The sequence below is a fragment of the Jaculus jaculus genome, chromosome 14 (genome assembly GCF_020740685.1).
Source record: "Jaculus jaculus isolate mJacJac1 chromosome 14, mJacJac1.mat.Y.cur, whole genome shotgun sequence".
In the NCBI taxonomy this organism is placed as follows: Eukaryota; Metazoa; Chordata; class Mammalia; order Rodentia; family Dipodidae; genus Jaculus; species Jaculus jaculus.
Window position 1 is genome coordinate 58,708,284 of NC_059115.1, and position 27,076 is coordinate 58,735,359.

The window sequence follows — 27,076 nt, forward strand, 5'->3', positions numbered from 1 at the left end:
TTACTTAAACTATAATTTTACAGTTTTTACAGTTGCCATTTCTTTTTATTTGTACAACATGTTGGCATCAAACACCTGAAGGAGTGGGGACCTTATGAATACAGCCAGGACAGCAGTGGAGAGAGTCATGAACAAAAACATCACAGTCCACACAGAAGACATTCTGGCACACATTACAGACGTAGACCTGCAACCAAAAGAAGAAAAGTTAAATACAGCACAGACGGAAGACATTCGTGTTTCTTTGTTCTTTCTTAAAAATTTAATCTTTTTGTTTCCTTATCTTTCTTAGATATTATGTATTTATTTCCAAGCAGAAGAAAGAGAGAATGAGTGTACCAGGGTCTCCAGTTAGTGTACACAAACTCCAGACACATGCATCACTTTGTGCATCTGGCTTTATGTGAGTACTTAGGAATCAAACCTGGGGATAAGAGGCTTTGCAGGCAAGAGCCTCCACTGAGCCGTCTCTCCAGCCCCATTTTTTTTTTCTATTTATGTTCATTTATTTATTTGAAAGTGACAGACAGAGAAAGAGAGAGAGAGAATGGGCATGCCAGGGCCTCCAGCCACTGCAAATTAACTCCAGATGCATGTGCCCCCTTGTGCATCTGGCTAACATGGGTCCTGGGGAATCGAGCCTCAAACTGGGATCCTTAGGCTTCACAGGCAAGCGCTTAACCGCTAAGCCATCTCTCCAACCCCAGCCCCATTTTTTTAAACTTATTTATTTGAGAGTGATAAGAGACAGACAGAGAATGGGTGCACCAGGGCTTCAAGCCACTGCAAACGAACTCCAGACGCATGCACCCCTTATGCATCTGGCTAACGTGGGTCCTAGGGAACCAAGCCTTGAACCGGGGTCCTTAGGCTTCACAGGCAAGCACTTAACCACTAAGCTATCTCTCCAGCCCCTTTAAAATAAATAAATAAATAAATAAATAAACATATATATATATATATATATATATATATTTGTTTTGTTTTGTTTTGTTTTTTGTTTTTTTGAGGTAAGGTTTCACTCTAGCCCAGGCTGACCTGGAATTCACTATGGAGTCTCAGGGTGGCCTTGAACTCACGGCGATCCTCTTACCTCTGCCTCCCAAGTGCTAGGATTAAAGGCGTGCGCCACCATGCCCAGTTAAAATATATATATTTCTAAGCTCAGCGTGGTGGCACACACTTTTAATCCCAGCACTCGGGAGGCAGAGGTAGAAGGATCACCATGAGTTTGAGGCCACCCTGAGACTCCATAGTGAATTCCAGGTCAGCCTGGACTAGAGTGAGACTCTACCTCAAAAAAACCAAGCAAACTGCCGGATGTGATGGTGCACGCCTTTAATCCCAGCACTCCAGAGGCAGAGGTAAGAGAACTGCCATGAGTTCGAGGCCACCTTGAGAATATATAGTGAATTCCAGGTCTCTGATCTAGAGTGAGATCCTACCTCGAAAAACCAAAAAGCAAACAACAACAAAAAAAACCCAAGCAAACTACCAAACAAATAACTACTTGGGAACGATAAGTAAGCTTAAAACCAGGACTAGAAGCTAAAGAGATGGCTTAGTGCTTAAGGTACTTGCCTGCAAAGCCTAAGGACTCATGTTTGACTCTCTAGGTCCCACGTAAGACAGATACACAAGGTGGAGCATGCATTGGGAGTTCAACTGCAGTGTCTGGAGGCCCTGGAGTGCCAACCCCCCTACCCCATAAAATCAGTTAAAAAAAGAAACCTGGGGCTAGTTTCTTTCTTTCTTTTCTTTCTTTTTTTTTTTTTTTTAGGTAGGGTCTCACTCTAGCTCAGGCTGACGTGGAATTCACTATGTAGTCTCAGGGTGGCCTCGAACTCATGGTGATCTTCCTACCTCTGCCTCCTGAGTGCTAGGATTAAAGGTGTGTGCCATCACACCTGGCTGGGGCTAGTTTTGAATGCTTAAAAGGTAATCTGATAGATTCAAATAGAAGTAGAAAAATTTATCACAGATTTAGTTATTCTCAATTGCAATAGCTATATTCCCCTTTCCATTTAAAACTTTAAGGACTATTGCAAATGAAGGTGGGTGTGGTGCCATACACCCATAATCCTAGCACTTGGGAGGCAGAAGCAGAAGATCAGAAGTTCAAGGTATCCTCAATTAAATGGCAACTTTGATTACTGCTTGGGCTCTAACAGGCTGTCTCAAAAGAAAACAAAAGTCAAGTGACACGCATAAAATAACCTGTTAATCCTGGCACTCAGGAGGCAGAGACAGGAGAATGGCTATGAGTTTGAGTGAATTTTTCAGGTCTGGGCTAGAGTGACACCCTACCTTGAAACACAAGAAAGAGAGATGGCTTAGCAGTCAAGGCACTTGCGTGAAAAGCCAAAGAACCCAGGTTCAATTCCCCAGGACCCACATAAGCCAGATGCACAAGGTGGCACATGTCATCTGGACTGGAGTTCATTTGCAGCCGCCAAAGATCCTGGCACACCCATTCTTTGTCTCTCTGTCTCTCTCAAATAAATAAATGAATATTAAATTAAAATTAAAAATAATAAAGTAGAAAATTCATTGTTCTGGGGATATGAGAAGATGGCTCAGCAGTTAAAGAAGCTTGCAAAATTTACCAGTCCAAGTTTGATTCCCCAATAACAATATGACACCAGATGAATAAAGTAGCACTGAATCTGGAGTTTGTTTGCAGTGGGTAGAGGCCCTGGCATGCTCATTCTCATTCTGTCTCTTTATTTGAAAAAAAAAAAAAAAAAAAAAGGAGGAAAAGTCCCTAAAGCAGAACATGGTGCCTCACACCTTTAATCCTAGTATTCGGGATGCCTAGGTACCAGGATCCCTGCGAGTCTGTGAGGCCACCCTGAGACTACATAGTGAATCCCAGGTCACCATGGGTTAGAGTGAGACCCTTGAACCCCCACCGTCAAAAAAAAAAAAAGGCAATGTGAGGGCGGAAGAGTTAAGATAGGAATGGTGGCACAGGCCTGTAATCCCACACTTGGGATGCTTCATGGCTGCCTCTAAGCTTTGCTGTTGTTTTCAAAACACAAAACAACATTCTTATTTATTTGAGAGAGAGAATGGGTATGCTGGAGTTTCTTGCCCCTGCAAATGAACTCCAGGTGCATGTGCTACTTTTGAGCCTGGATTTATGTGGTTATCTCGAATAGGCAGGTTTTGCAAACAAGTGCTTTTAACTGCTGAGTTACCTCACCAGAGCCAAGCTTTGTTGTTTCTTAAGACAAGGTTGCGTTAACTTTCTAGACCCAAGCACTTTCCCTGCATTTCTCTCCTGGTAGCTGGGCATATAAGAACATGCTCTATCTTCAAGATTTTTAAGTATTTTCTCATTGGCACAATCTTTTATTTGAGATTGTAGTGCTAATTTCAAAATGTGGCATAATAGGATGTAAAGTGCCTGATTATGCGTCTAGAACACTGACACAGTGCAGCTTGGAGACTAAAAATAAGGTACTAGAATATATGTGTCTAGAACACTCCACACCGGCACAGTGAGCTTGGAGACTAAACATAAAGAACTACAATACCTTTACAGTAAAATTAGAATGCAGACTGACAGAACTATCATTCAAGATATTTGCTCCTTCTGACATCAAAATAAAAGACTGACTGAGAAGGGGAGGGGATATGATGGAGAATGGAGTTTCAAAGGGGAAAGTGAGGGGAGGAAGGGTATTATCATGGGATATCTTTTTATAATCATGGAAGTTGTTAATAAAAAAAAAATTGACAGGAAAAAAATATTTTCTCCTAACTACTATAATTATGAGTAATAATCTGGTATAAGTCTGGCAATCTAAAAATGTATTATAGCAGCATTTTTAAAATATTTATTTTGTATCAGTTAAAACATAAATAAAGCCAATGAACTTACATGTTGGTCTTTCAATTCCCCCTGACATCCATAACAAAATCTGAAAAATTTGAAAGTAAGTTTTTAGAATACATTCATTAAAATAACTCAGCAAACTCTAGAACCCTTTAATAAATAATTGTAGGGCTGCAAAGATGGCTCAGAGGTTAAGGTGTTTGCCTTCACAGCCTAACAACCACGTTCCATTCCTGATCACTCATGTAAAGCCAGATGCACAAAGTGGTACATGTGTCTTTTTATATTTGTAGAAACAAGCACAGACTCAAAAAAAGAACAGTAAGTAAATGTCTTATACATGGTTTGTAGGAGAGTTTTAAGAATTCCAATAGGCCGGCGTGAAGATGAACACCTTTAATCCCAGCACTCAGGAGGCAGAGGTAGGAGGACCAGATTGCCGTGTTCAAGGCCACCCTGAGACTGCATAGTGAATTCCAGGTCAGCCTGGGCTAGAGCAAGACCCTACCTTGAAGCTCCTTTTGAAATATTTTGAATATTTTGACTTATTTATTTACAAGCAGAGAGAGGAAAAAGAGAATGGGCACAGCAGAGCTTATTGCCACTATAAACCAACTCCAGATGCATGCACCACTTTTCTGTAACTGGCTTTACGTGGGTACTGGGGAACTGAACCAACTGGATATAAGGATTTGCAACCAAGTGTCTTTAACCACTGAACCATCTCCCCAATCAGAACCAGGATTCTCTCTCTTTCTCTCTCAATCTTTGGCTTTTCAAAAAAATATATATTTCATTTATTTATTTATTTGAGAGAGAGAGAGAATGGGCACGCCAGGGGCTCTAGGCACCGCAAACAAACTCCAGATACATGCACCCCCTTGTGCATCTGGCTTTCATGGGTCCTGCGGAATCAAACCAGGATCCTTTGCCTCTGCAGGAAAATGCCTTAACCACTAAGCCATCTCTCCAGCCCCTAATCTTTGGCTTTTTGAGGTAGGGTCTCGCTCTAGCTCAAGCTGACCAGGAATTCACTATGCAGTCTCAGGCTGGCCTTGAACTCACAGCCATCATCCTACCTCTACCTCCCAAGTGCTGGGATTAAAGGCATGTATCACCATATCTGACCAGAACCCGGATATTCTGTATCTTATTTTCTACAAATATTTTTCCAGATAAGTAATAATCTTTTCAAACATTAGTTTATACTTGTAACATATAAATTAATCAAAATTCATATACCTTTCTCCATTATATTCTTCCAAGGAAATTTCTTGAAAAGCATCCAAAGGAAACAAATGATGATAAGACCGTGCCAAATGAGGTGCAGACACCAGGGTAAGACCTAACACAAAGCAGAGACATCTTGATAACCCAAACTTCAGAAAGAGATTGTAGGTATTAATTTTTAAGCTTACCTATGGCCATAAAAAGATTCCAGGATGAAGTCTTAGTTTTGTAATATGTGTGACTTCTCTTGGCCTATTTGCTTATTCATTAATGAAACAAATTTTAAAATTCTATTGTTTAATTTATTTAATACAATTTTTGTTTTGTCTTTTTCAAGGTAGGGTCTCACTCCAGCCCAGGCTGAACTAGAATTCACTCTGTAGTCTCAGGCTAGCCTCAGTGATCCTCCTACCTCTGTCTCCTGAGTATTGAGATTAAAAACATGTACTTCTCCAGCTAATTCTGTTACTTTAATTCTACTTATTTATAACTATTTTACAAAGGTAATTGCCAGAAAAATGTCTACTACATATATTACAATGCTTTTGTATTGAATGCTGTTGGCTGGGTGTGGTCATGCACGCCTTTAATCCGAGCACTTGGGAGGCAGAGGTAGGAGGATCACCGTGAGTTCAAGACCACCCTGAGACTAAAAAGTTAACTCCAGGTCAGCCTGGACCAGAGTGAGACCATACTTGGGGGGAGGGAACACAGACAATGTATTTCCTTTGCACAGATTAAATCACTAATAGGCAGACCCCAACATCTCCATTTCAGCAGCAATACAGGTGGGAAGTTTTTAAAGACTGATTAACTGAGTAAGGAATAACTGGTTTCTTACCACATATTTTACATTCCACAGGAAGCTCACAGTATTTTGCCCGACACTGTGGGCAGAAGTAGCCTCCTAATGTAAGCCCTGGTTCAGTACTGTTATCCAAATGCCTATGGGAGGAAAAAAAATTAAAACACACACTTTTAAAAAGTGATATGTAATATGGATTTGAAAAGAGCTAAAGAATGTCACCCAGATCTTAAACTATGGATTCTGTTTTCAAATCTATTCAAAATTTTATACTGAATATGTATGTCTTATAGCTCACTAATGCTATTCACTTTTCTCCATTCTCTCTCTCCCTCTCTCTTTTTTTTTTGAGGTACGGTCTCACTCTAGCCCAGGCTAACCTAGAATGTACTATGTAGTAGTCCCAGGCTGGCCTCAAACTCACAGTGATCCTCCTAACCATGCTTTATGAGTGCTGGGATTAAAGGTGTGTACCAACACATCTGACTCCTATTTTTGGCTTTTGGTGACAAGGTCTCAATCTGAAGTTGACTTCAAATTCACAAGTCTCCTTCCTCAGCCCAAGTACTGGGATTATAGGTGTGAGCCTATAATCCCATAGCATGCCTGGCTCCACCTCTTTCTTCTTCCTCTTTTTTTTTTTTTTTTGAGACAGGGTCTCATATAGGCCAGGTCTGCCTCAAACAAATTATATAGCTAAGAATGACCTTGAACTCCTGCTCTTCCTGCCTTTATCTCCTAACTGCTAGGATTTCAAGCATATACCACACTATTTTATGCAGTTTACTAGGAACCAAGCCTAACTGAGCTACATCCCTACCACCACTTTTATTTTATTTTATTTTTATATTTTGGTTTTTCAAGGTAGGGTCTAGCCCAGGCTGACCTGGAACTCACTACATAGTCTTAGGGTGGCCTTGAACTCACAGTAATCCTCCTACCTCTGCCTCCTGAGTGCTGGGATTAAAGGTGTGCGCCACTACACCCGGCTCATTTTATTTTATAATATGTCCTGAAAATCACAACATAAATGTATATGAAAATAGTCATTCTCTTTATAACTATGCAGAAGGTACTCCTTTATAAAAGTCATCACATTTCAAGCCCATCTATTTAAGTTAAAACTCAAGGGGAATGAAGTTTAAATGTTAAATGTTATCACTGACAGCTGCTCTTAACTTACGCCATGCTGAAAGAAGGTTTCGCATCTTGATCAGACAAAGAAGCAATGGTGTGCTGAGGAAATCCTTTGCAGAGAAAAAAATCATTAATTTATTTTTATAAGCAAAGAACAGAATTCTTTTTTTTTGGTTTTTCAAGGTAGGGTTTCACTCTAGTCCAGGGTGACCTGGTACTCACTATGTAGTCTCAGGGTAGCCTTGAACTCACAATAATCCTCCTACCTCTGCCTCCTGAATACTGGGATTAAAGGCGTGCACCACCACACCCAGCAAGAACAGAATTCTAAGACTAGGAATCTAAAAATATTTCTAATAGAAAGTCAACAAAGTTGTACAAAAGCCTCTTCCTGCCTTTTAGATATGTACTTACATGATGATATTATATGATACTGTATGATGAAACTATAATTTTGAGCTATAGAGGAAATGATGAAATATCTGTTTATACATTGGACCTCAGACTCCAAAGTTCATACATATATTTAAACCTGACAACCAAGGTTCAATTACCCAGTTACCACATAAAGCCAGATGTACCAGGTTGCACATAAGTCTAGACTTGGTTTGCAGAAGCCAGAGGATCTGGCATGCCCATTCTCTGCTTCTGTCTTTTCTCACTCTTAAATAAATGAAAATTTTGGGGGAAAGAAAAGAACCCAGGCCAAGAAAGCCAAAAGTCACATGTCCTCTCACATATGTGGATCCTAGCTACAAATGATTGGACTTCTATGTGAGTGGGAACAAAACTCAGTAAGCAGAGTCCAGTAAGCTAGAAAGAAGATATAAAGGTAATAGAAAGGGAGGTGGGAATGAATAGGATGGTATTGTATATATGTAAGTAGAAGAACAGATTAATGGGGGTGAAAAGGCCCAAGTGAGGTCAGGAGAAGAGACTGAGAAAAGTGAAGGTGGAGGGAAGGCTAATCAAAAATCTAAGAGGATATAAATAAGTTATATAGAAACCTACTTTTTTGGACAATGGAACACACAGGAGCCATAGATTGTTACTAGAAAATTTTCAGTGCCAGGGATGGGTTATCTTCCAGTGAGTTGTTGGCCAGGGAGATTCTTGATAACCCCCAAAACGTTACAGGCCATCTATTCCCACCAGGAATAAATGATAAGACCCTATTGCTGAATATTCCACATACTTGGGCTGCAAGGTCACTGAGAAATAAAACTGGAGCTGAGCTGAAAACCTCCTGCATGTAGACCAGCTGACAGAAAGTTGGAAGAAGCTATGCTGCATGCAGCTCAGTGGGAGAGAGAGAAATCACCATGGAAGATACTCAACAATGGATACTGCAAGCCTTAAATTTGGCCAGCCAGGCCAAATGAGCCAATGGCTGCAAAAGTGGTATGTCTGTTATGGGGGAAACCAACCACTTCCTAATTGGACTGGAGAACCACTCCATGGGAGGGAATGCACCCCTGATACTGAAAACCCAAGACAGGGGTTGTCATGAGCCCTAGGAGTGTAACATTTGCTAGTGTCTGGCTAAATATATATACTATGCTCACCAAACTTCCCAGTAAGCACTTCTCTTAATGTCCACACCCATCTACTAATGCTACTCTCACTTTTGGTAGAGAACCTTCTCTTTTCAGATGGCAGTGACCTTAGGATGACTCGGAAGACATCATGGTGCTGAGAAGAAGTGACAGAGGAGTGCTCAGCACTGCAATATCTCTATCACACCTTCCAAGGCTCAGGGTCCATTGTGAAAGAGGTGGCAGAAAGAATGTAAGAGTCAAAGGAAGGGTAGGACTCCTTACAACGTGCTCCTCCAGACACAAAATGGCCTGGATACCCATGACCTCACAGTGCCTGACACTATACATAAAACCATCCTAATAGGAAGAAAAGATCATGACATCAAAATAAAAGAGAGACTGATGGAGGGGGCAGGGGATATGATGGAGAGTGGAGTTTCAAAGGGGAAAGTTGGGGGGAGGGAATTACCATGAGATATCGTTTACAATTATGGAAATTGTCAATGAAATAAATAAATAATTTAGGGGCTGGAGAGATGGCTTAGCGGTTAAGCGCTTGCCTATGACGCCTAAGGACCCTGGTTCGAGGCATGATTCCCCAGGACCCACAAGCTGGCGTTTGCATCTGGAATACATTTGCAGAGCTAGAGGCCCTGGCATGTCCATTCTCTCTATCTGCCTCTTTCTCTCTGTAACACACTAATAAAAAAAAAAAACAAAAACCTGCAAAATCAAAAAGAAAAAAAAAAAAAAGAATTCTTAAATGTTAAAATGACAACTTATGTAGAAAACAGAAAGCCCAGTTTGAACAAAAAGATGCATATTAAAATAACATACCCATACGAATGAGTGAGCACTCAGAACTTGAACTGGCAGGAGGAGGGCTGACGTGATGTGTTAACAACTCTTTATAGTGGGCTTCATCTAAAATAACATGGTATGTGCCTAATGAGATGAAAAGAGAAAGGAAAGGTCAAGTTTTGTACATGTAATAACTTCTGTGATTCTGTAAAAGTTTTATCATGAGAAAATACAGATTTTCATACTAACTTAACTAAATTACCATTTTTAAAATACCTTAATATTTCTACATCAACTTCCTTTTTTTTCATCCACTTCTCTAGGATTAAGAGTAATCACAATTTAATTAAAGCCAAATTACATATAGTTATGTTATTAATTTTTCAAAAGTTATAAAACTCCCTCTAGGGACTGGAGAGATGGCTTAGCGGTTAAGGGTCTTGCCTGCAAAGCCTAAGGACCCAGGTTCGATTCCCCAGGTCCTACATGAGCCAGGTGCACATGGTGGTGCATGGGTCTGGAGTTCATTTACAGTGGCTGGAGGCCCTGGCACGCCATTCTCTCAATCTGTCTCTAATAAATAAATAAAAATAAATCTTAAAAAAAAAAATTCCAGGGCTGGAGAGATGGCTTAGTGGTTAAGGCATTTTCCCGAAGAGGAAAAGGATCCTAGTTTGATTCTAGCACTAGGGAGGCAGAGGTAAGGATCACTGAGTTCGAGGCCATTCTGAGGCTAATAGTGAATGTGAATACCAGGTCAGCCTGGACTACAGAGACCCATATTGGAAAAAGGAAAAAAAAAAAAAAATACAAGCCAGGTGTGGGGGTGCATGCAATTAATCCCAGCACTCAGGATGCAGTGGTAGGACGACCACCATAAGTTCAAGGCCACCCTGAGGCTACACAGTGAATTCCAGGTCAGCCTGAACTAGATATGGTGAGACTCTTCCTTAAAAACAAAACAAAACAAAATCCCTCTAAACATTGACCTATTAAAACTTCTGTACTTAAGCCGGGCGTGGTGGCGCACGCCTTTAATCCCAGCACTCGGGAGGCAGAGGTAGGAGGATCGCCGTGAGTTCAAGGCCACCCTGAGACTACAGAGTTAATTCCAGGTCAGCCTGGACCAGAGTGAGACCCTACCTCGAAAAACCAAAAAAAAAAAAAAAAAAAACAAAAACAAAACTTCTGTACTTAAGAGATGGATACTTATAAAATCAATATGTATTAATATATTAAAGATGACTATCCACATTGGACTACAGATATAGGATTATTTATTTATTTACTTGCAAGCAGAGAAAAATAAGACAGACAGACACACACACACAGAGTGACAGAGAGAATAGGTGTGCCAGGGCCTCTAGCCGCTGCAATCAAACTCCAGATACATTTTGTGTATCTGGCTTACATGGGTACAGGCGAATCGAACCCTGGTCACTAGGCTTTGCAGGCAAGCACCTTTACTACTAAGCAATCTCACCACCCCAGGATGTTTTAAGTTAAAACATCCTAATAAATTATTTCTTACATAATGATTATAAATAACTACTGAAGACAGTAAATACATACCTCCAGTTTCACGAGCCAGTACGGTGCAAACCCGAACCTCTGCAGACAATCCAATAACAGACACTCTAATTTTAGCTGCCTTCAGCATCTTCATAAAAGCCCCCAAAATGAAAGGTTTTTATGGGAAAAAGAAAAATATTTATCAACAATGTCTGTAAGAAATAATGTTCTGAAAACTAGTGATAAATTCACCAAAGAATTTTCTATAGTTTTAACTTCCATTTTGGTTTGCTGGTTGTACCTTGATTAGATCATAAATATTAGATGGATCACAAGTTGTAAGGCTGCTAAAGATGATTAGGACTTCTCTGCTTGTGTGTCCAGGCATGTGTCTGAGGAAAAGTAAAATACACTCCAATTAGGCCAAGTAAACTGAACTAGCTAAAAATGTATCCAAGAAGAACAGTATACATGGTTTATACATTTATAGTACCTCATTTGTTTCAACATCGCAAGAGAAGTTAAAATGTTTATTTATTTATTCGCAAGCAGAGAGAGAATGGGCACACCAGATCATCTAGCCACTACAAGCCAACTCAAGATGCATGTACCGCAAAGTACATCTGGCTTTACATAGGTACTGAAGAATTGAACTTGTGTCCTTGGGCTTTGCAGGCAAGCACCTTAACTGCTGAGCCATCTCTCCAGCCCATCAACATATTATTTTAACTCATAGAAAAATATCTTTGTATGTTTGTTTTCAAGGTAGGGTCTCACCCTAGCTCAGCCTGACCTGGAATTCACTATGCAGTCTCAGACTACCTTGAATTCATAGTGATCCTTTATCTTTGCCTACCTAGTGCTGGGATTAAAGGTGTGTGTCACTACGCCCTGCTAGAAAAATGTTTAACTCAATTATAAAAAACATAATAAGCCAGTCATGGTGGTGCATACTTGCAATTCTAGCACTTGAAAGGTGAAAGGAGGACGATCAAGTGTTCAAGGTCATCCTCAGCTACATAGTGGAGTTTGAAGCCAGTCTGGGCTACATGAGACTCAGTCTCAAAAATACAAAATGGGGAGATGGGTCAGTCACTAAAATGTTTGTCATGTAAGCATAGAAACCTAAGTTTGATCTCCAGAATCCACATGAAAAACAAAAACAAAAACTGAAGCCAGGTGTGATGGTATGATGCCTTTAATCTCAGCACTTGGGAGGCAGAGGTAGGAGGATCTCTGAGTTTGAGGCCATCATGAGACTACAAAGTGAATTCCAGGTCAACTTGGGTTAGAGTAAGACCCTACCTCAAAAACCAATAATAATAATAAAATAAAAAGCTGAAAAAAAACCCCACGAACAAATAACAACATCAAACACTAACTTTAGGGTTTGCATAGCCATGCTTAAAGAATTATAAAGAGATGGTTCTCCATGGCAGGTCATATCTACAGCTTTCTTCAAAGATGTTATATGCTTCCTTGGGTTTCCTAAAGAAAGATGGAATAATGTACATTTAATAAATTATGCTACAAGATACAATATGGAAATTATGTTTCTTCTGAAATTTACATACATATTAAAGAACAAAATGCCTTCAATTTATAAATTTATCAGGTTGCAAATATGTTTGGTAGATAGCCTCAGTCATCCTAGAAAACAATATAATCAATATCCATTAGCACACATTTAAAAATATTAACCCAGAATATGTAACTTTCAGTTAACATCTCTATAGTTCATTCTTCTTAAGATCAACATACTGTCCAAATTCAGGATCTATGAAATCAGCATGCAATTTACAAGCACTGACAGGAGTAGCATCTACGCAGAGCTGTCATCACCTGCTCATGTCTGAATCTAAGACCAGATCTTCACATAGGATTGCTCCGAATGCATTATACATACTGTTGTGTTCAAGTTGGGTATAACTGATATTTTAAATATTTCAGGACAGGATGTGGTGATGAAGGCCTTCGAATCCCAGCCGTTGAGAAAATGAGACAAAAGCATTGCAAGTTCCAGGCTAACCTTGACTACATAACAAGACTTGGTATCAGAAAACAAGAAAGGTTTTGTTGAAATACAAAAGGTTGTGTTATGTGTGTACATATGTGAGGGTGCTATGCACATGTGTGTATGTAGGCCAGAGGTCAATGTTAGGTGTCTTCTCAATCACTTTTTACCTTATTTTTATTCTTAAGTAAATATATATATACATATATATTTTAAATTTTGTTTATTTTTATTTATTTATTTGAGAGCGACAGACAGAGGGAGAAAGAGGCAGAGAAAGACAGAGAGAATGGGTGTGCCAGGACCTCTAGCCACTGCAAACAAACTCCAGATGCATGTGCACCCTTGTGCATCTGGCTAATGTGGGTCCTGGGGAACCAAGCCAGGGTCCTTAGGCTTTCACAGGCAAGCGCTTAACTGTTAAGCCATCTTTCCAGCCCTTAAATATTATTTTTTAATTTACTATTTTATTGACAACTCCAGTAAATATAGACAATAACCCATGGTAATTCCTTCCCTTCCCCCACTTTCCCCTTTGAAACTTTACTCTTTATCATACTCCTTCCCCCTTTCAATCAGTCTCTCTTTATTTTGATGTCATCATCTTTTCCTCCTGTTATGATGGTCTTTTATTCTTAAATATTTTTTATATTTTTATTTATTTGAGAGAAAGAGAGAGAGGCACAGACAGAGAGAGAATGGGCTCACCAGGGCCTCTAGCCACTACAAACAAATTCTAGATGAATGCACCACAATGTGCATCTGGCTTATGTGGTACTGGGGAGTGAGACCTGGGTCCTTAGCATTCACAGACAAGAGAGCCTTAACCACTGAGCCATCTCTCTAGCCCATTTTTTTACTTATTTATCTTTCATTCCTTCCTCCCTTTCTTTGTTTGGTCTTTCGAGGTAGGGTCTCACTGTAGCTCAGGCTGACCTGGAATTAGCTCTGTAGTCTCAGGGTGGCCTTGAACTCATGGCGACCCTCCTACCTCTGCCTCCCAAGTGCTGGGATTAAAGGCGTGCGCCATTTCCTTCCTTCCTTTCTTTCTTTCTGTCCTTTTTGATTTTTCAAGGCAGGGCCTTGCTCTATCTCAGGTTGATCTGGAATTCACTAAGTAGTCTCAGGGTGGCCTCAAACTCACAGTGATACTCCTTCCTCCCCTCCCAAGTGCTGTATAAAATGTGTGCACCACCACACCCAGCTTTATTTTTATTTTATTATTGTTTTATTTTTTCTTATTTTTTTTCTAAGTAGGGTCTTGTTATAGCCCAGGCTAACCTGGAATTCACAATATAGTCTCAAGATAGCCTCAAATTCACAGCGATCCTCCTATCTCTGTCTCCCAAGTGCTGGGATTAAAAGCATGTGCCACCATGCCCAGCTTTTTTTTTTTTTTTAATATTAATTTATTTACTTGCAAGCAGAAAGAGAGAGAGAGAGACAGACAGACAGATAGACAGACAGACAGACAAAGAGAATGAGCATGGGCATGCCATTGCATCTTGCCACAGACACATGTATCACTTTGTGCATCTGGCTTTATGTGGGTATTGGGGAATCAAACCTAAGCCATCAGGCTTTTCAAGCAAGCATCTTTAACCACTGAACAATCTCTCTAGACATTATTATTATTATTATTATTATTTTTTTTTTTTTTTTTTTTTTTTTTTTGAGATAAGGTCTCTCACTGAACCTGGGGCTCACTAATTCAGCTAGGCTGGACAGCCAGCAAACCCCAAGTAAGATACTGTTGTTACCTCCTCAGCACTGGTATTATAGGTATACTACCCCCCCCCTTTTTTTTTTGAGGCAAGGTCTCACTCTAGCCCAGGCTGACCTTGGATTCACTATGTAGTCTCAGGGTGGCCTTGAACTCATGGTGATCTTCCAACCCCTGTCTCTTGAGTGCTGGGATTAAAGGTGTGCACCACCATGCCTGGCTCCACCTTTTTTTTTTCTTTTTAAGACAGAGTGAGAGAGACAGAGAGACAGTGAGAGAGAGAGAGAGAATTGATGTACTAGGACATCAGCCTCTGCAATTGAACTCCAGATACTTGCATCACCTAATAGGCATGTTCAACCTTATGTGTGCCTCACCTTTGTGTATGGCTTATGTGGGATCTGGAGAGTCGAACATGGGTCCTTAGGCTTCGCAGCAAGTGCCTCAACTACTAAGCCATCTCTCCATCCCTATACACCTTTTTTAATGTGTGCTGGGGATCAAACTTAGGTTCTCATGCTTGTGTGGCAAGCATCTTAATGACTTAGCCATCTCTCCTGCCCCAAAAGGATGTATTTTTATGTAGATAAACATGGAACAATGTAGAAAGATATAAAATTGTATTTGTGAAGCAAATATTCATTGATGGAAGAATGCCTATAACTCCTTGTTTTTCCTGGGGGACAAAAGCAAGCACAAAAACGTGGGAAAAAATGACTCCAACAAATAGTCAAACTACAGTATTTTCTGTAATATCCAGAAAGATAGCCCATCTCATATCATGTAATATAAGTGAAGGGAGAAGAGACAGAATCTCCAGAGGTGTCAGGTGTGTGATGTACGCCTTTGCTCTCAACACTCAGGAGGCAGAGGTAAGAGGATTGCTGTGCGTTTGAGGTCAGCCTGGGACTAGAGTGAGACTATTCCTCAAATAAATAAATAAATAAATAAATAAGAATCTCCAGAGGCTATTTCTTCTTTATGTATATGACTTTGCTTGTACCACAGAAAACTGCTTTTTTTTTTAAAAGAAATACTTTGTTTTGCTTGGTATGGTGGTGCATGCCTTTAATCCCAGCCTTCGGGAGGCAGAGGTGGATCACCGTTAGTCTGAGGCCAGCCTGAGACTATAGAGTGAATTCCAGGTCATGCTAGGCTAGAGTGAAACCCTACCTCCAAAAACCAAATATAAAAATTTGAAAATTAAATGGATTTCATGAACAGTTATAAAAAGATAATGCTAATATTTTCAGGCTACAAATGTATATTTAAATAAAAATATTCACTTCCATTGTAACATCGTACAGAACTCAGCTTGAAACAGTTAATCTTAGGCCTTAGAGCTTAAGAAAGAAGCATTGTTGCATGTAAAAAGCAGAGAGAAAGGATTCTTCACTTTACTTATCAGGCTGCCATAGAAACAAGGTCATAAAGTAAATTAAAGCAAAGTCCTTGAGTTTTATAAAGGGAATTATATGCATACCTGAGAGCTCAGTCAGCTTTTCAGCTCTTTTGCTCTTAGTTACAATTATTCCAATCTCAAAACAAAAAACAAAAATACATATTATTTTAATATAACAAATTATTTCCTGATGATAAAAATGTATGGAAGTAAATTTAGTAAAGCAAAAGAGCTATGGCGGGGGGGAGGGGCTGAAGAGATGGCTTAGCAGTTAAAGTGCTTGCCTGGGAAGTCTAAGGACCCAGGTTCAATTCCCTAGGACTCAGGTAAGCCAGATGTACAAGGTGTATATGCATTCAGAATTCGTTTGCAATAGCTAGAGACCTTGGTGCACCTTTTTTTTTTTCTCTCTCTCACTCCTATGGAAACAAATAATTTTAAAAAGAGGTATGTAACATACAAGATTTTTTTCCACTGAGGCGTTCTTGTTAAAAATTTTTGCACGTGAGTGCAGGTGAACATATGCTATGGCACGTGTGCCATGGAGGGTATATGGAGGTCAAAGGACAAGGCTGGGTGTAGGTCCCTGTCCTCCTGTCTTCTACTTCATCTGGGGTGGGGTCTCTTGCTTGCTGCTGTACGCACTAGGTTAGGTGGTCTGAGACCTGCAGGAATTCTGGTGTCTGCCTCCTATGGAACAATGGGATCAGAGGCTTGCCAGTGTGCCTGCCTGTACGTGGGTTCTGGGATCCAAAGTCAGGCCCTCACACTCATGCAGCAAGGGCTTTACTCACTGAGCCATCTCCAGCCAGTCCCTTTCATGTTTTCTTTTTAAATTTTTTTGTTCATTTTTATTTATTTATTTGAGAGTGACAGACAGAGACAAAGAGGCAGGTAGAGAGAGAGAATGGGCGCGCCAGGGCCTCCAGCCACTGCAAACCAACTCCAGACGCGTGCGCCCCCTTGTCTATCTGGCTAACGTGGGTCCTGGGGAATTGAGCCTTGAACTGGGGTCCTTAGGCTTCACAGGCAAGCGCTTAACCGCTAAGCCATCTCTCCAGCCCTCATGGTGTTTTTATAAACAAAGTAAGGTATGAATTCACTGCACATTGTTAAAACAGTGAACAATTTAACTTTTACAGTTATTTTGCTTTTCATTGTTAGGTGTACCAAAAATGTCACCAATCTACATCACAGAACATATGCCTTGTTTTTTCAAAATAAATTATATTTGGTAGTAAAATAGGAATTGAATTTTCAATTCACAACTTGTTCACATACCTGACTGATAGGGTTTTGGTCAAAATATTCTTCTACAAAGTATTCCAACAACTGTTTTAAGAAAATAAAAAGGAAATATTATATAAGGGAAAAACAGCAACACTAAAAAATATGTTAATGTTTTAGAAAACATTTATCAAGTGACATTTCTCATGATTGTGTCTGTGTGTGTGTGTGTAAGTATCTTTTGAGATAGGGTCTTGCTATGTAGTCTGGCTGGCCTTGAACTTTTGGTCATCCTCCCTATTTCTGCCTTTTGGGGGATTATAGTCATGCACCTTCACTCTCAGCTTCTCATGACTTTTAAACTTATCAAGTCTTTTCCAAAAAATATTTAATTTAATTTATTTATTTGGGTGAGAAAGAGAGAGAATGATGGGTGCATCAGGACCTCTAGCCACTGCAAAAGAATTTCAGACACACGTACCACCTAGTGCATCTGGCTTTACATGGGTACCAGGGAAATCAAACCCAGCCTGTTAGGCTTTGCAGACAAGTACTTTAACAACTGAGCCACCTCTGCAGCCCCTAAACATACAGATTTTCAAAATGTTTAGTTAATAAATTTTAAACAATAAACACCTGCAATATGAATTGATGGGTGAAGACAGGAATTGAGCTCAGCTTTGTAAGATGAAGCCATGCCCACAGGCACAGATGGCAAGACCCTGCTATCCTAACTACCCAGGAGGTGGAGGCAGTAGAGCCTACTGAAGCCAGGAGTTTGAGGTAGGCTGGGGCAGCACAGCTGGATCTGATCTCAAAAATCAAAATCAACCCCCACTCCCCAAACAAAAAAGACGGATCCATTCGGACCTGTCAAAAACAATGCAAACAAGGGAAAGATCCAATGAGGACAGAAATGAGGGCAGACAGACTGAGGACGGGCTTTAAAAAAATTTTTTTTTATTGTTTATTTATTTATTTGAGAGCAACACACACACACAGAGAGAGAGAGGGAGAGAGAGAGAGAGAGAGAATGGGCACGCCAGGGCCTCCAGCCACTGCAAACAAAGTCCAGACGCGTGCGCCCCCTTATGCATCTGGTTAACGTGGGTCCTGGGGAGTTGAGCCTGGAACCGGAGTCCTTAGGCTTCACAGGCAAGCGCTTAACCGCTAAGCCATCTCTCCAGCCCCAGGACAGGCTTTAACAAAGTAGAAGATGAGTGTATAGGTAAGACACATGCAAATAGGTCAAAGAAGAATAAAGACTGAGTAAAGAAAGACAAGGGGCAACTGACAAGCTTGATCTTGACTTGGTTGTTTTGTTTTGTTTTAAGTACAGTTCTGCTCTAGGCTAGACTACCCTCAAATTCACTGTGGTCTTCCAACCTCAGTCTCCAATGCACTGGGATTAAGGGTGTAAGCCACTGCACCTGGCCCAATCCTGACTTGGTTGGGAGAGAGATTAAAGACACAAGGAGAAGCCTCAGTAGCGCACATCTCAAATCCTAGTTTAAAAGGCTATAGCAGTAGGATTACCAGAGACTGAGGTGAGCCTAGGTGATAGAAAAATAATTATTTAACTTAAAAAATAAAATTCTGGTCTGGAGAGATGGCTTAGCAGTTTAGTGCTTGCCTGTGAAGCCTAATGACTGGAGTTCGTTTGCAGTGGCTGGAGGCCCTGGCGTGCCCATTCTTTCTTTCTCTGCCCCCCTCTCTCTCTCTCTCTCTCTCTCTCTCTCTCTCTCTCTCTCTGTCGCTCTCATATAAATAAATAAACAAAAAATAATTCTGTGACTTTCTCTATATTTAGTATAAATTTAAACGATTTAACTGTACCTTTAACGTACATGTCAATCTGTTGGGCTTCAGATCTTGGTCCTCCATTGTTCTTGATCCATCTATTACCACATAAAGGTGGCGCATCTACCAGAAACAAAAGGGAAAGGGAGAGATGGTCGCTAAGTATATTTCTGACTAAGAAGTAAAAATAGTATTACTGAATATTCAAATATCCTATGCATACATTCTCATCTCTTCTTTGAAAAATTTGTTACTTTACTACTCAGTTTGAAACAAAATTTCCTTAAACTAGTTCTGTGCAAGCAATAGAAAAAATAACAGCGTACCATTCCAAGTCGAACTTGTCCATGGTGCTCAAATACTCTGTTAAAATCACAAGAACACTTTAATGAAACACCATACACAGGCCCCAAATGCAGTACGACTTTCCAACTAATTTGCCTTTTTTTTTCTCAAGGTAGGGTCTTGCTCTAGCCCAGGCTGACCTGGAATTCACTATATAGTCTCAGGGTGGCTTTCATCAAACTCATGGCAATCCTCCTACCTCTGCCTCCTGAGTGCTGGGATTAAAGGCGTGCGTCACCACACCCAGCTTAATGTGCATTTTTTTTGGGGGGGGGGTTTCCAGGTGGGGTCTCACTCTGGTCCAGGCTGACCTGGAATTAACTATGTAGTCTCAGGGTGGCCTCGAACTCTCGGCGATCCTCCTACCTCTGCCTCCCAAGTGCTAGGATTAAAGGCGTGCGCCACCACGCCCGGCTCTTAATCTGCATTTTTTTAGTGATATAAATTAACTTGTTGAATAACCCTAGACATTGTGGTTAATTCCTAAAGACCATTTTACCACTGTGCAAAGTGATTCTAGTTCTGTCCTCTTAGTCAGACAATTGTGGGTGAGTTTCCCTAAAATCCAGCTGAAGTGAAGGTCAGGAAGGCTTAAAGGAATGCCCTTTCCCTTTGTAACACACTTAGGAAGAGTCTTATACCTTCTTCTCTTTGCTTTGAAGAGAATATCTTCTATTGTAGCTTTAAGGGAGCCAGTTTCATCTTCTTTAAGAATTTCCCTGTTGGCAATAATTATTTGTTTGAAAAGATAAACTCAAATATTAGTCAAAAGAAATTAAGACATAAATAGTACAAAGATTTATACATGTATGTTCACAGCAGTAATTATTCACAATAGCCAAACAGTATAAACAATCTCAATATCCATCAACTAGTGAATGGATAAACAAAAATTCAGTAAACACTATAACAGAATGCTATTCAGCAATACTTGCTCATATACACACCATAACACTAATGAACTTTGTAACTGTATGCTAAGTGAATGAAGCCATAACAGACGGCATATTATATGATTACATTTTCATGAAAAGTTCAGAGAAAGCAAATCTACAGCAATGGGAAGTGGATGGATGGCTATCTACAGGTGGTGAGAGGAGAATGAGCATGAAGGAGCGAACTGAAATGATTGCAATGTTCTACAGGTAGATCATGGCAGTAGCAGCACAACTCAGTCAATATTCTTTACAAAGTGCAGAATTAGCTGGGCATGGTGGTGGCATTAAAGGCCTGGGTGGTGGTGGGCATTTAATCCCAGCACCTGGGAGGCAGTTAGGAGGATCACCATGAGTTTGAGGCCAGACTGAGACTACATAGTTAATTCCAGGTCAGCCTGGACTAGAGTGAGACTCTACCTCGAAAAACCAAAACCAAACCAAAACAAAACAAAACCAACCCTAAACAACAAGAACAACCAAAAACAACTAATGTACATTGGGATGTATAAAAATCTAACATCTGCAAAACATACTTCAAAAAAACTGAAGTTAAACAGAGAAACAATAGGAGACAATTCCATCCTACTTACCATGTTCTCTCATAGCCGCCTTCCCACCGCTTAGTTCTCTCAGGTTCTTCATCCATGTTTTTAAAAATGTAGTGTACTATTCTGTACCCTGTAAAAACCAGTATGTCAAAAATTTTCTGAAGATGTCCATTACAAATTGTATCCAATTATTTAAGCAAAAAGTGGGGCTGAAGAGATGGGTCAGTAGTTAAGGCATTTGTCTGTGAAGTCAAAAGACCCATGTAAGCCAGATGCACAAGGGGGTGCATGTGTCTGGAGTTTGCAGTGGCTGGAGGCCCTGGTGTGCCCATTTTCTTTCTCTCTCTCTCCCTCTCTGTGTCTCAAATAAATAAAATAGATAAATAAAATGGGGAAAACAAGGTTTAAAGTAAGAATGCAAAGTCACTTTATTTTTATAATTTATTCAGTAATTGCTGTGTAAAGCCAGGTATGGTAGCACACATCTTTAATCCCAGCACTCGGGAGGGATTAGGACACCATAAATTTGAGGCTACTCTGAGACTACATAGTGAATTCCGGGTCAGCCAGGGCTAGAGTGAGACACTACCGTGGGGAAAAAAAAATACTGTGTAAAGATATAAAATCCTCATGGACTATGATTCTATTTCCAATAAAATATATGAATATTTATAAACATGGGGCTGGAGAGATGGCTCAGCAGTTAAAGGCATTTGCTTGCAAAGCCTGACAGCCCAGGTTTAATTCCCCAATGACCACATAAAGCCAGATGCACAGGATAGCACATGCATCTGGAGTTCATTTGCAGTGGCTGGAATCCTCCAGTTTTGGACAATGGAACACTCAGGAGCCATAGATCATCGTTAGAAAATTTTCAGTCACAGCACTCAGGAGGCTAAATTAGGAGGATTGCAGGATTTAAGCCCAGCCTGGGCTACAATGAGTTCCAAGGACAACCTGGGCTACAGATGACTAAAAAAAAAACAGCAAAAGGGGAGAAGGTTAAGGTGTTTGCCTGCCAAACCTAAGCACCCAGGTTAGATTCCCCAGTACTGACATAAGCCAAATGCACAAGATGGCGCATATGCCTATTCATTTGCAATGGCTAGAGGCTCTGGTGTGCCCATTCTCTCTCTCAAATAAATAAGCCAGACATGGTGGCACATACCTTTAATAACAGCACTCAGGAGGCAGAGGTAGGAGGATCACTGTGAGTTCAAAGCCACTCTAAACTCACTGTGGCCACTACATAGTGAATTCCAGGTCAACCTGGGCTAGAGTGAGACCTTACCTTGAAAAACCACAAAAACAAAATAAATATTAAAAAAATATTTTAAACACTGGGGGGATTTGGGTGTGGTGGCATACACCTTTAATCTTAGGAGTAGGGAGACAGAGGTAGAAGGATCTCTTGGAGTTGTAGACCAGGTTAGGACTACAAAGTGAGTTCCAGGTCAGCCTAGGCTAGAAACCCAACCTCAAAAAAAAAAAAAAAAAAAAAGTCTAAAGAACTTACATCAGGATGTTTAAACAGTAGGATCCAGATTTTAAGGGCAATCTGGGCCATGCAGACAGTCTCAGAAAGAAAACAACACAAAAAGTTTATAAGAGATTAGTTTGTTTCAGAAACCCAGTAATCTTCCTTGATAGTCTGATGTACCAACAGTGACAGTAACTTTTTAAAGTGTATATTTAAAAATTTTTTAAGCCATAAAACATTTTGTTTATTCATGATACATTTCTTCCAAGTACCTCAATTAAAAGTACTTATAAAATATTTTTATATTTAAAACAGGCACACTATATGACCACAAAGACTTCCAGTTCCTAGAGAGATGTCTTGCTATGAAGTTATCCTTCCAACCTCTCTGGTGTCAATTCTGAGTGAACCAGGACGGCCTTTTCCTATCTCGTTCAACAATCCTCTTGCCCTGATCTTGTTCGGAGGGCGTCTCTCCGATATACAGCACCACAGTCTCTAAGGCAGGAGCCTTAAAAGGACCCCCTTCTTGCTTCCATATTTGTTTCTGACTTCTTTGGTCTCCTTCTGCACTTTCTCATAGCAATAGCCACAAAGGACATGCTTCTGATTCAGGTGACCACACTGGGGGCAAACGTCTATATGGTTCTTAACTTTAACAAGCTTCTGAGAGTTTCTTCTCCTACACTGGTTGACTACAATGCTGTGTCTGTTTTTGGGAGCTGCCATCCAAAAGACATTATACAAAAGGCTGGAACTGTCATCTCCAGTGGTGTCATTTGCTAGCTCTGTGAATATGGGTGTGCTATGGATTGCTAAAGCTGGTCCGCATGGAGGTCTGGAGAAGCCTGCCCAGCTCTGCTGCAGTTTCTGCCACAGCAGCTCCCAAGAGCCCCAGAGCAGGCCTGGGCTCACAGGCTGCTGCGGTGCCACCTGCAGCAGCCTAAAAATTTTTTGAGAGAGAGAACTCATGCTCCAAGCCTCAACCACTGAAACAGAACTCCAGATGCACTTGCCTGCAAAGTCAAAGGACCCAGGTTTGATTCCCCATGACCCACATAGATGCACAAGGTCGTGCATGAGTCTGGAGTTTGTTTGTAATGACTGAAAGCCCTGGTGTGCCCATTCTATCTGCCTTTCTCTCTCAATTAAATAATTTTTTTTTTTTCCTGAGGTAGGGTCTCACTCTAGCCCAGGCTGACCTGGAATTCACTCTATATTCTCAGGGTGGCCCTGAACTCACGGCAATCCTCCTACCATTGCCTCCTGAGTGCTGGGATTAATGGTGTATGCTACGCCGGCTTGTTTCTGTTTTGAGGTAGGGTCTCACTCTAGCCCAGGATGATGTGGGATTAAATACGCAGTCTCACGCTGGCCTCAAACGGACAACAGCAATTCTTCTACCTCAACCTTCAAAGTGCTGGGATTTCAGGTGTGTGCCACAACGCTGGCCTGTTTATTATTATTTTTTTTAACTTTTGTTTATTGACAACTTTCATAATTATAGATAATAAAACAACTCTGTCCCCTCCCCTTTCCCCTTCAGAACTCCACTCTCCATCGTATCTCCTCCCCCACTTTCCCCTTCACAAATCCATTGTCCATCATATTCCCCCCCCCCCATTTGTGTCTTTCTCTATTTTTGGTTTTTCGAGGTAGAGTCTCGCTCCAGCCCAGGCTGACCCGGAATTCACTATGTAGTCTTAGGGTGGAGTGGAACTCATGGTGATCCTCCCACCTCTGCTTCCCAAGTGCTGGGATTAAAGGAGGGAGCCACCATGTCCTGCTAGTCTCTATTTTGATGCCATCATCATCTTTTCCTCCTATTATGAGGATCCTGTGTAGGTCGTACCAGGCATTGCAAGGTCATGGATATCGAGGCCATTTTGTGTCTGGAAGACTGCATTGTAAGTAGTCCTACTCTTCTTTTGGCGCGCGCACACACACACACACACACACACACACACACACACACACACATATAAAATCTCCCATCATCCATCACACAATTTTTAAATTGTATTTTAGGGTTGGAGTGATGGCTCAGCAGTTAAAGGTGCTTGTTTGCAAAGCCTGATCTATGTTCAAGTCCCCAGTACCCAGATGCAAAAGTGTTTTTTTTTTGAGGTAGGGTCTCACTCTCACATGCATATGGAGTTTGTTTACAGTGGCAGGAGGCCCTGGCGCGACCATACTCTCTCAAATAAATGAATAAATAAAATATTTCAAATTGCATTTTATCTTTATTATTATTTATTCTCTGCTGTCCGGAAACAAAACGAGAACCAAAGAGGAAACGAACTTAAGCTGGAAAATATTTGGCTTGGGCTGGAGAGATGGCTTAGCGGTTAAACGCTTGCCTGTGAAACCTGAGGACCCTAGTTCGAGGCTCGATTCTCCAGGACCCACGTTAGCCAGATGCACAAGGGGGTGCATGCGTCTGGAGTTCGGTTTGCAGTGGCTGGAGGCCCTGGTGCACCCATTCTCTCTCTCTATCTACCTCCTTCTCTCTCTCTCTCTCTCTCTGTCACTCTCAAATAAGTAAAAATAAACAAAAAAATTTTAAAAAAGAAAATATTTGGCTCATTTTACACACGCACATTTTACAAGCAAGCTCCTTTAACCCTGAGCCACCAACCCAGCCTAACACATCTCAATCATAACGGTCTGTAATGGGAAATCAGAGACAGGACAGTTGTTAGGCTCCTGCAAACCAAAGTGCACTTGTTCCCGGGACTCGAACCCCTGGAAAGACCTAAAAGTAAGCCAGGAGTGTGCTTCCTTGTTCAAAGAGCTCGGAATGCTAGCCGTCTGCCCACAAACCAGAGCTGCAGGCAGCATCGCCGCCGGCAAGGCTTTTCCTCACACCGTACCCGTCCTGGCACGAGGATGACCGACGTGGGTGACAACTGTCGCTGTTTCTTTTCTTTTAGCTTTAGTTATTTACTTGAGAGAGAGAGAACGGGCACGCCAGGGCCTCCAGCCACTGCAAACGATCTCCAGGTGCATGCACCACCTTGGGCATCCACCTTGTGCATCTGGCTTGCGAGGGTCCTTTCGCTTTTGCAGGCAAGCGCCTTAGCCGCTAAGCCATCCCTGAGCCCCTGGCTGTCTTTTTTCAGAAGCGGAGCTCGAGGCCTCGAAGCTGGAGGTCGCTGGCACACTGGAACCCAGAAGCACGGCTCGGGAGAACCATTCCCCGGACTGTGCGGCCCTGCTCGGCCGCCGGAAGCTGCCCCCTCCCTTCATGCGTCCCCATCAGCCCACAAGAGGACAGCCGGGACAAGTCAGCCTCGGTCGTCCACCCCAAGGCCCCTGCTCGCCCGCCAGCCTGCCCTGCGTCGCCTAGCCTCGCCTCGCCTGGCTGCCGCCGCCGCTTAAACCTCAACCCGCGGACTCACCCGCCCAGCAGAGACGACGCTCGGCCGGAAGCGCCGCCCAGCTCTGAGAGCGCCGCCAAAAGTCCTCCGCCGCGCGATGCAGCCGCACAGAAACGTTCCGGCTGCGGAGGACCGTGACTGCCGGACGGGGGCGCCGGCGCGCAGAGTGCCCTCCTCCCCGCAGGGCGGCGCCACCGGCCTGCTGGTCTGCAGAGCGAGAGTGATTGCCACCGGTTTACATAGAGACTTAATCCCTGTGGTCCTGGGCTTGTCTTTTTTTTTTTTCTTCTAAATTGTGTGTGTGTGTATATATATATATATATGAGAGAAAGAAGCAGCGAGACAGAGACAGAGAATGGGCGCCAGGGCCTCCAGCCGCTTCTGCAAAGGAACTCCAGACGCATGTGCCATCTTGCGCAGCTGGCTTACCTGGGTACTGAGGAATCGAACCCGGGTCTTCAGGCTTTTCAGGCAAGTGCCTTAACCGCTGAGCCATCTCTCCAACCCCTAGGAAGTTCCTAGTTTTAACCTTAAAAAAATTTTTTTAAATTTTTATTTATTTTTTTATTTGGTTCTCCAGCCCCATCATTCTGTTTCTTTTGTTTTTCGAGGTAGGGTCTCATTCTAGCCCAGCTTGACCTAAAAATCCACTATGTAGTCTCGAACTCACGGCGATCCTTCTACCTCTGCCTCCGGAGTGCTGGGATTTAAGGTGTGTGCACTACCATGCCCCTCTGAAGGTTGTTGTAAAAACAGCAATTAAAAAATAAATAAATAAAAATAAAAGCATGAATAAAACAGGATTTTCCCCAATAAATTAAAATTACAGCATATTTGTGAAGAGGGCTTTCCCCATCCTAACCTCTTTTTGTAATATTTTATTTATTTATCAGAAAGAGGTGGTGGGGGGGAGACAGAGAGAGAATGGGTGCTCCAGGGCCTCTAGCTACAGCAAACGAACTCCAGGAGCAGGCGCCACCGTGGGTTCTGGGGAGTCGAACCTGGGTCCTTAGGCTTCACAGGCAAGTGGTTTAAACGCTGAACCATCTCTCCAGACCCCCATCCTAAATTTTGCTCCATATAGATTTTAGATCCGGAGCTGAACTAGGAAGGGGAAGGAGGGCACTAGTCACTGGCCGCATACCCTCTCTAGCTTTACTTTTGCCTCTGACTCTTTCCTGCATTTCCTGTGGATTCCAGGGAGGACAACACATAAACATCTTGAGAGCTTGTTTGGAGGCTCTAGTGGGGAAGCGCAGCTATCCCCACACCCCTGACCACAGGACGGTTCCTCTGGGGACGATCCTTTTCCACCTAGCGCCACAGCTTCGAGAGGGACGCACATGGGGCACCAG

General features: G+C 41.8%; 1 protein-coding gene and 1 pseudogene across 4 annotated transcripts; both read right to left on the reverse strand.

Annotated features, from left to right (window-relative positions):
* Positions 1 to 25,790, reverse strand: Gtf2h2 (general transcription factor IIH subunit 2). 4 transcript variants are annotated; one of them, XM_045134481.1, is made up of 17 exons: positions 25,743 to 25,767; positions 22,378 to 22,437; positions 20,904 to 20,991; positions 20,017 to 20,094; positions 19,357 to 19,393; positions 19,067 to 19,153; positions 17,285 to 17,335; positions 16,085 to 16,139; positions 12,247 to 12,352; positions 11,166 to 11,256; positions 10,925 to 11,012; positions 9,389 to 9,496; positions 7,060 to 7,123; positions 5,913 to 6,016; positions 5,084 to 5,186; positions 3,887 to 3,926; positions 1 to 187 (listed from the first exon to the last, which is right to left on the reverse strand). In XM_045134481.1, the coding sequence occupies exons 3-17, from the start codon at positions 20,957 to 20,959 to the stop codon at positions 68 to 70; spliced, it is 1,188 nt and encodes a 395-aa protein (XP_044990416.1). In that variant the 5' UTR covers positions 20,960 to 20,991; positions 22,378 to 22,437; positions 25,743 to 25,767; the 3' UTR covers positions 1 to 67. The 4 variants fall into 4 exon arrangements, with proteins under 4 accessions (XP_044990416.1, XP_044990415.1, XP_044990417.1 ...); XM_045134480.1 differs by lacking the exon at positions 22,378 to 22,437 and having other exon boundaries at positions 25,743 to 25,790; XM_045134482.1 differs by lacking the exon at positions 22,378 to 22,437 and having other exon boundaries at positions 20,904 to 21,000; positions 25,743 to 25,781.
* LOC101601285 lies at positions 22,681 to 23,313 on the reverse strand (annotated as a pseudogene).
* Positions 25,791 to 27,076: the final 1,286 nt, after the last annotated feature.

What these genes read in the sequence shown, in the direction of transcription:
- Gtf2h2 (XM_045134480.1), bottom strand. Translation starts at nt 20,959, where the DNA reads ATGGATGAAGAACCTGAGAGAACTAAGCGGTGGGAAGGCGGCTATGAG. An exon ending in GACAAGTTCGACTTGGAATG is followed by an intron (nt 19,154 to 19,356) that starts GTACGCTGTTAT and finishes TGTTTCTGGTAG; the next exon opens with ATGCGCCACCTTTATGTGGT. An exon ending in TGTGGAATGTAAAATATGTG is followed by an intron (nt 5,187 to 5,912) that starts GTAAGAAACCAG and finishes GCTTTGTGTTAG; the next exon opens with GTCTTACCCTGGTGTCTGCA.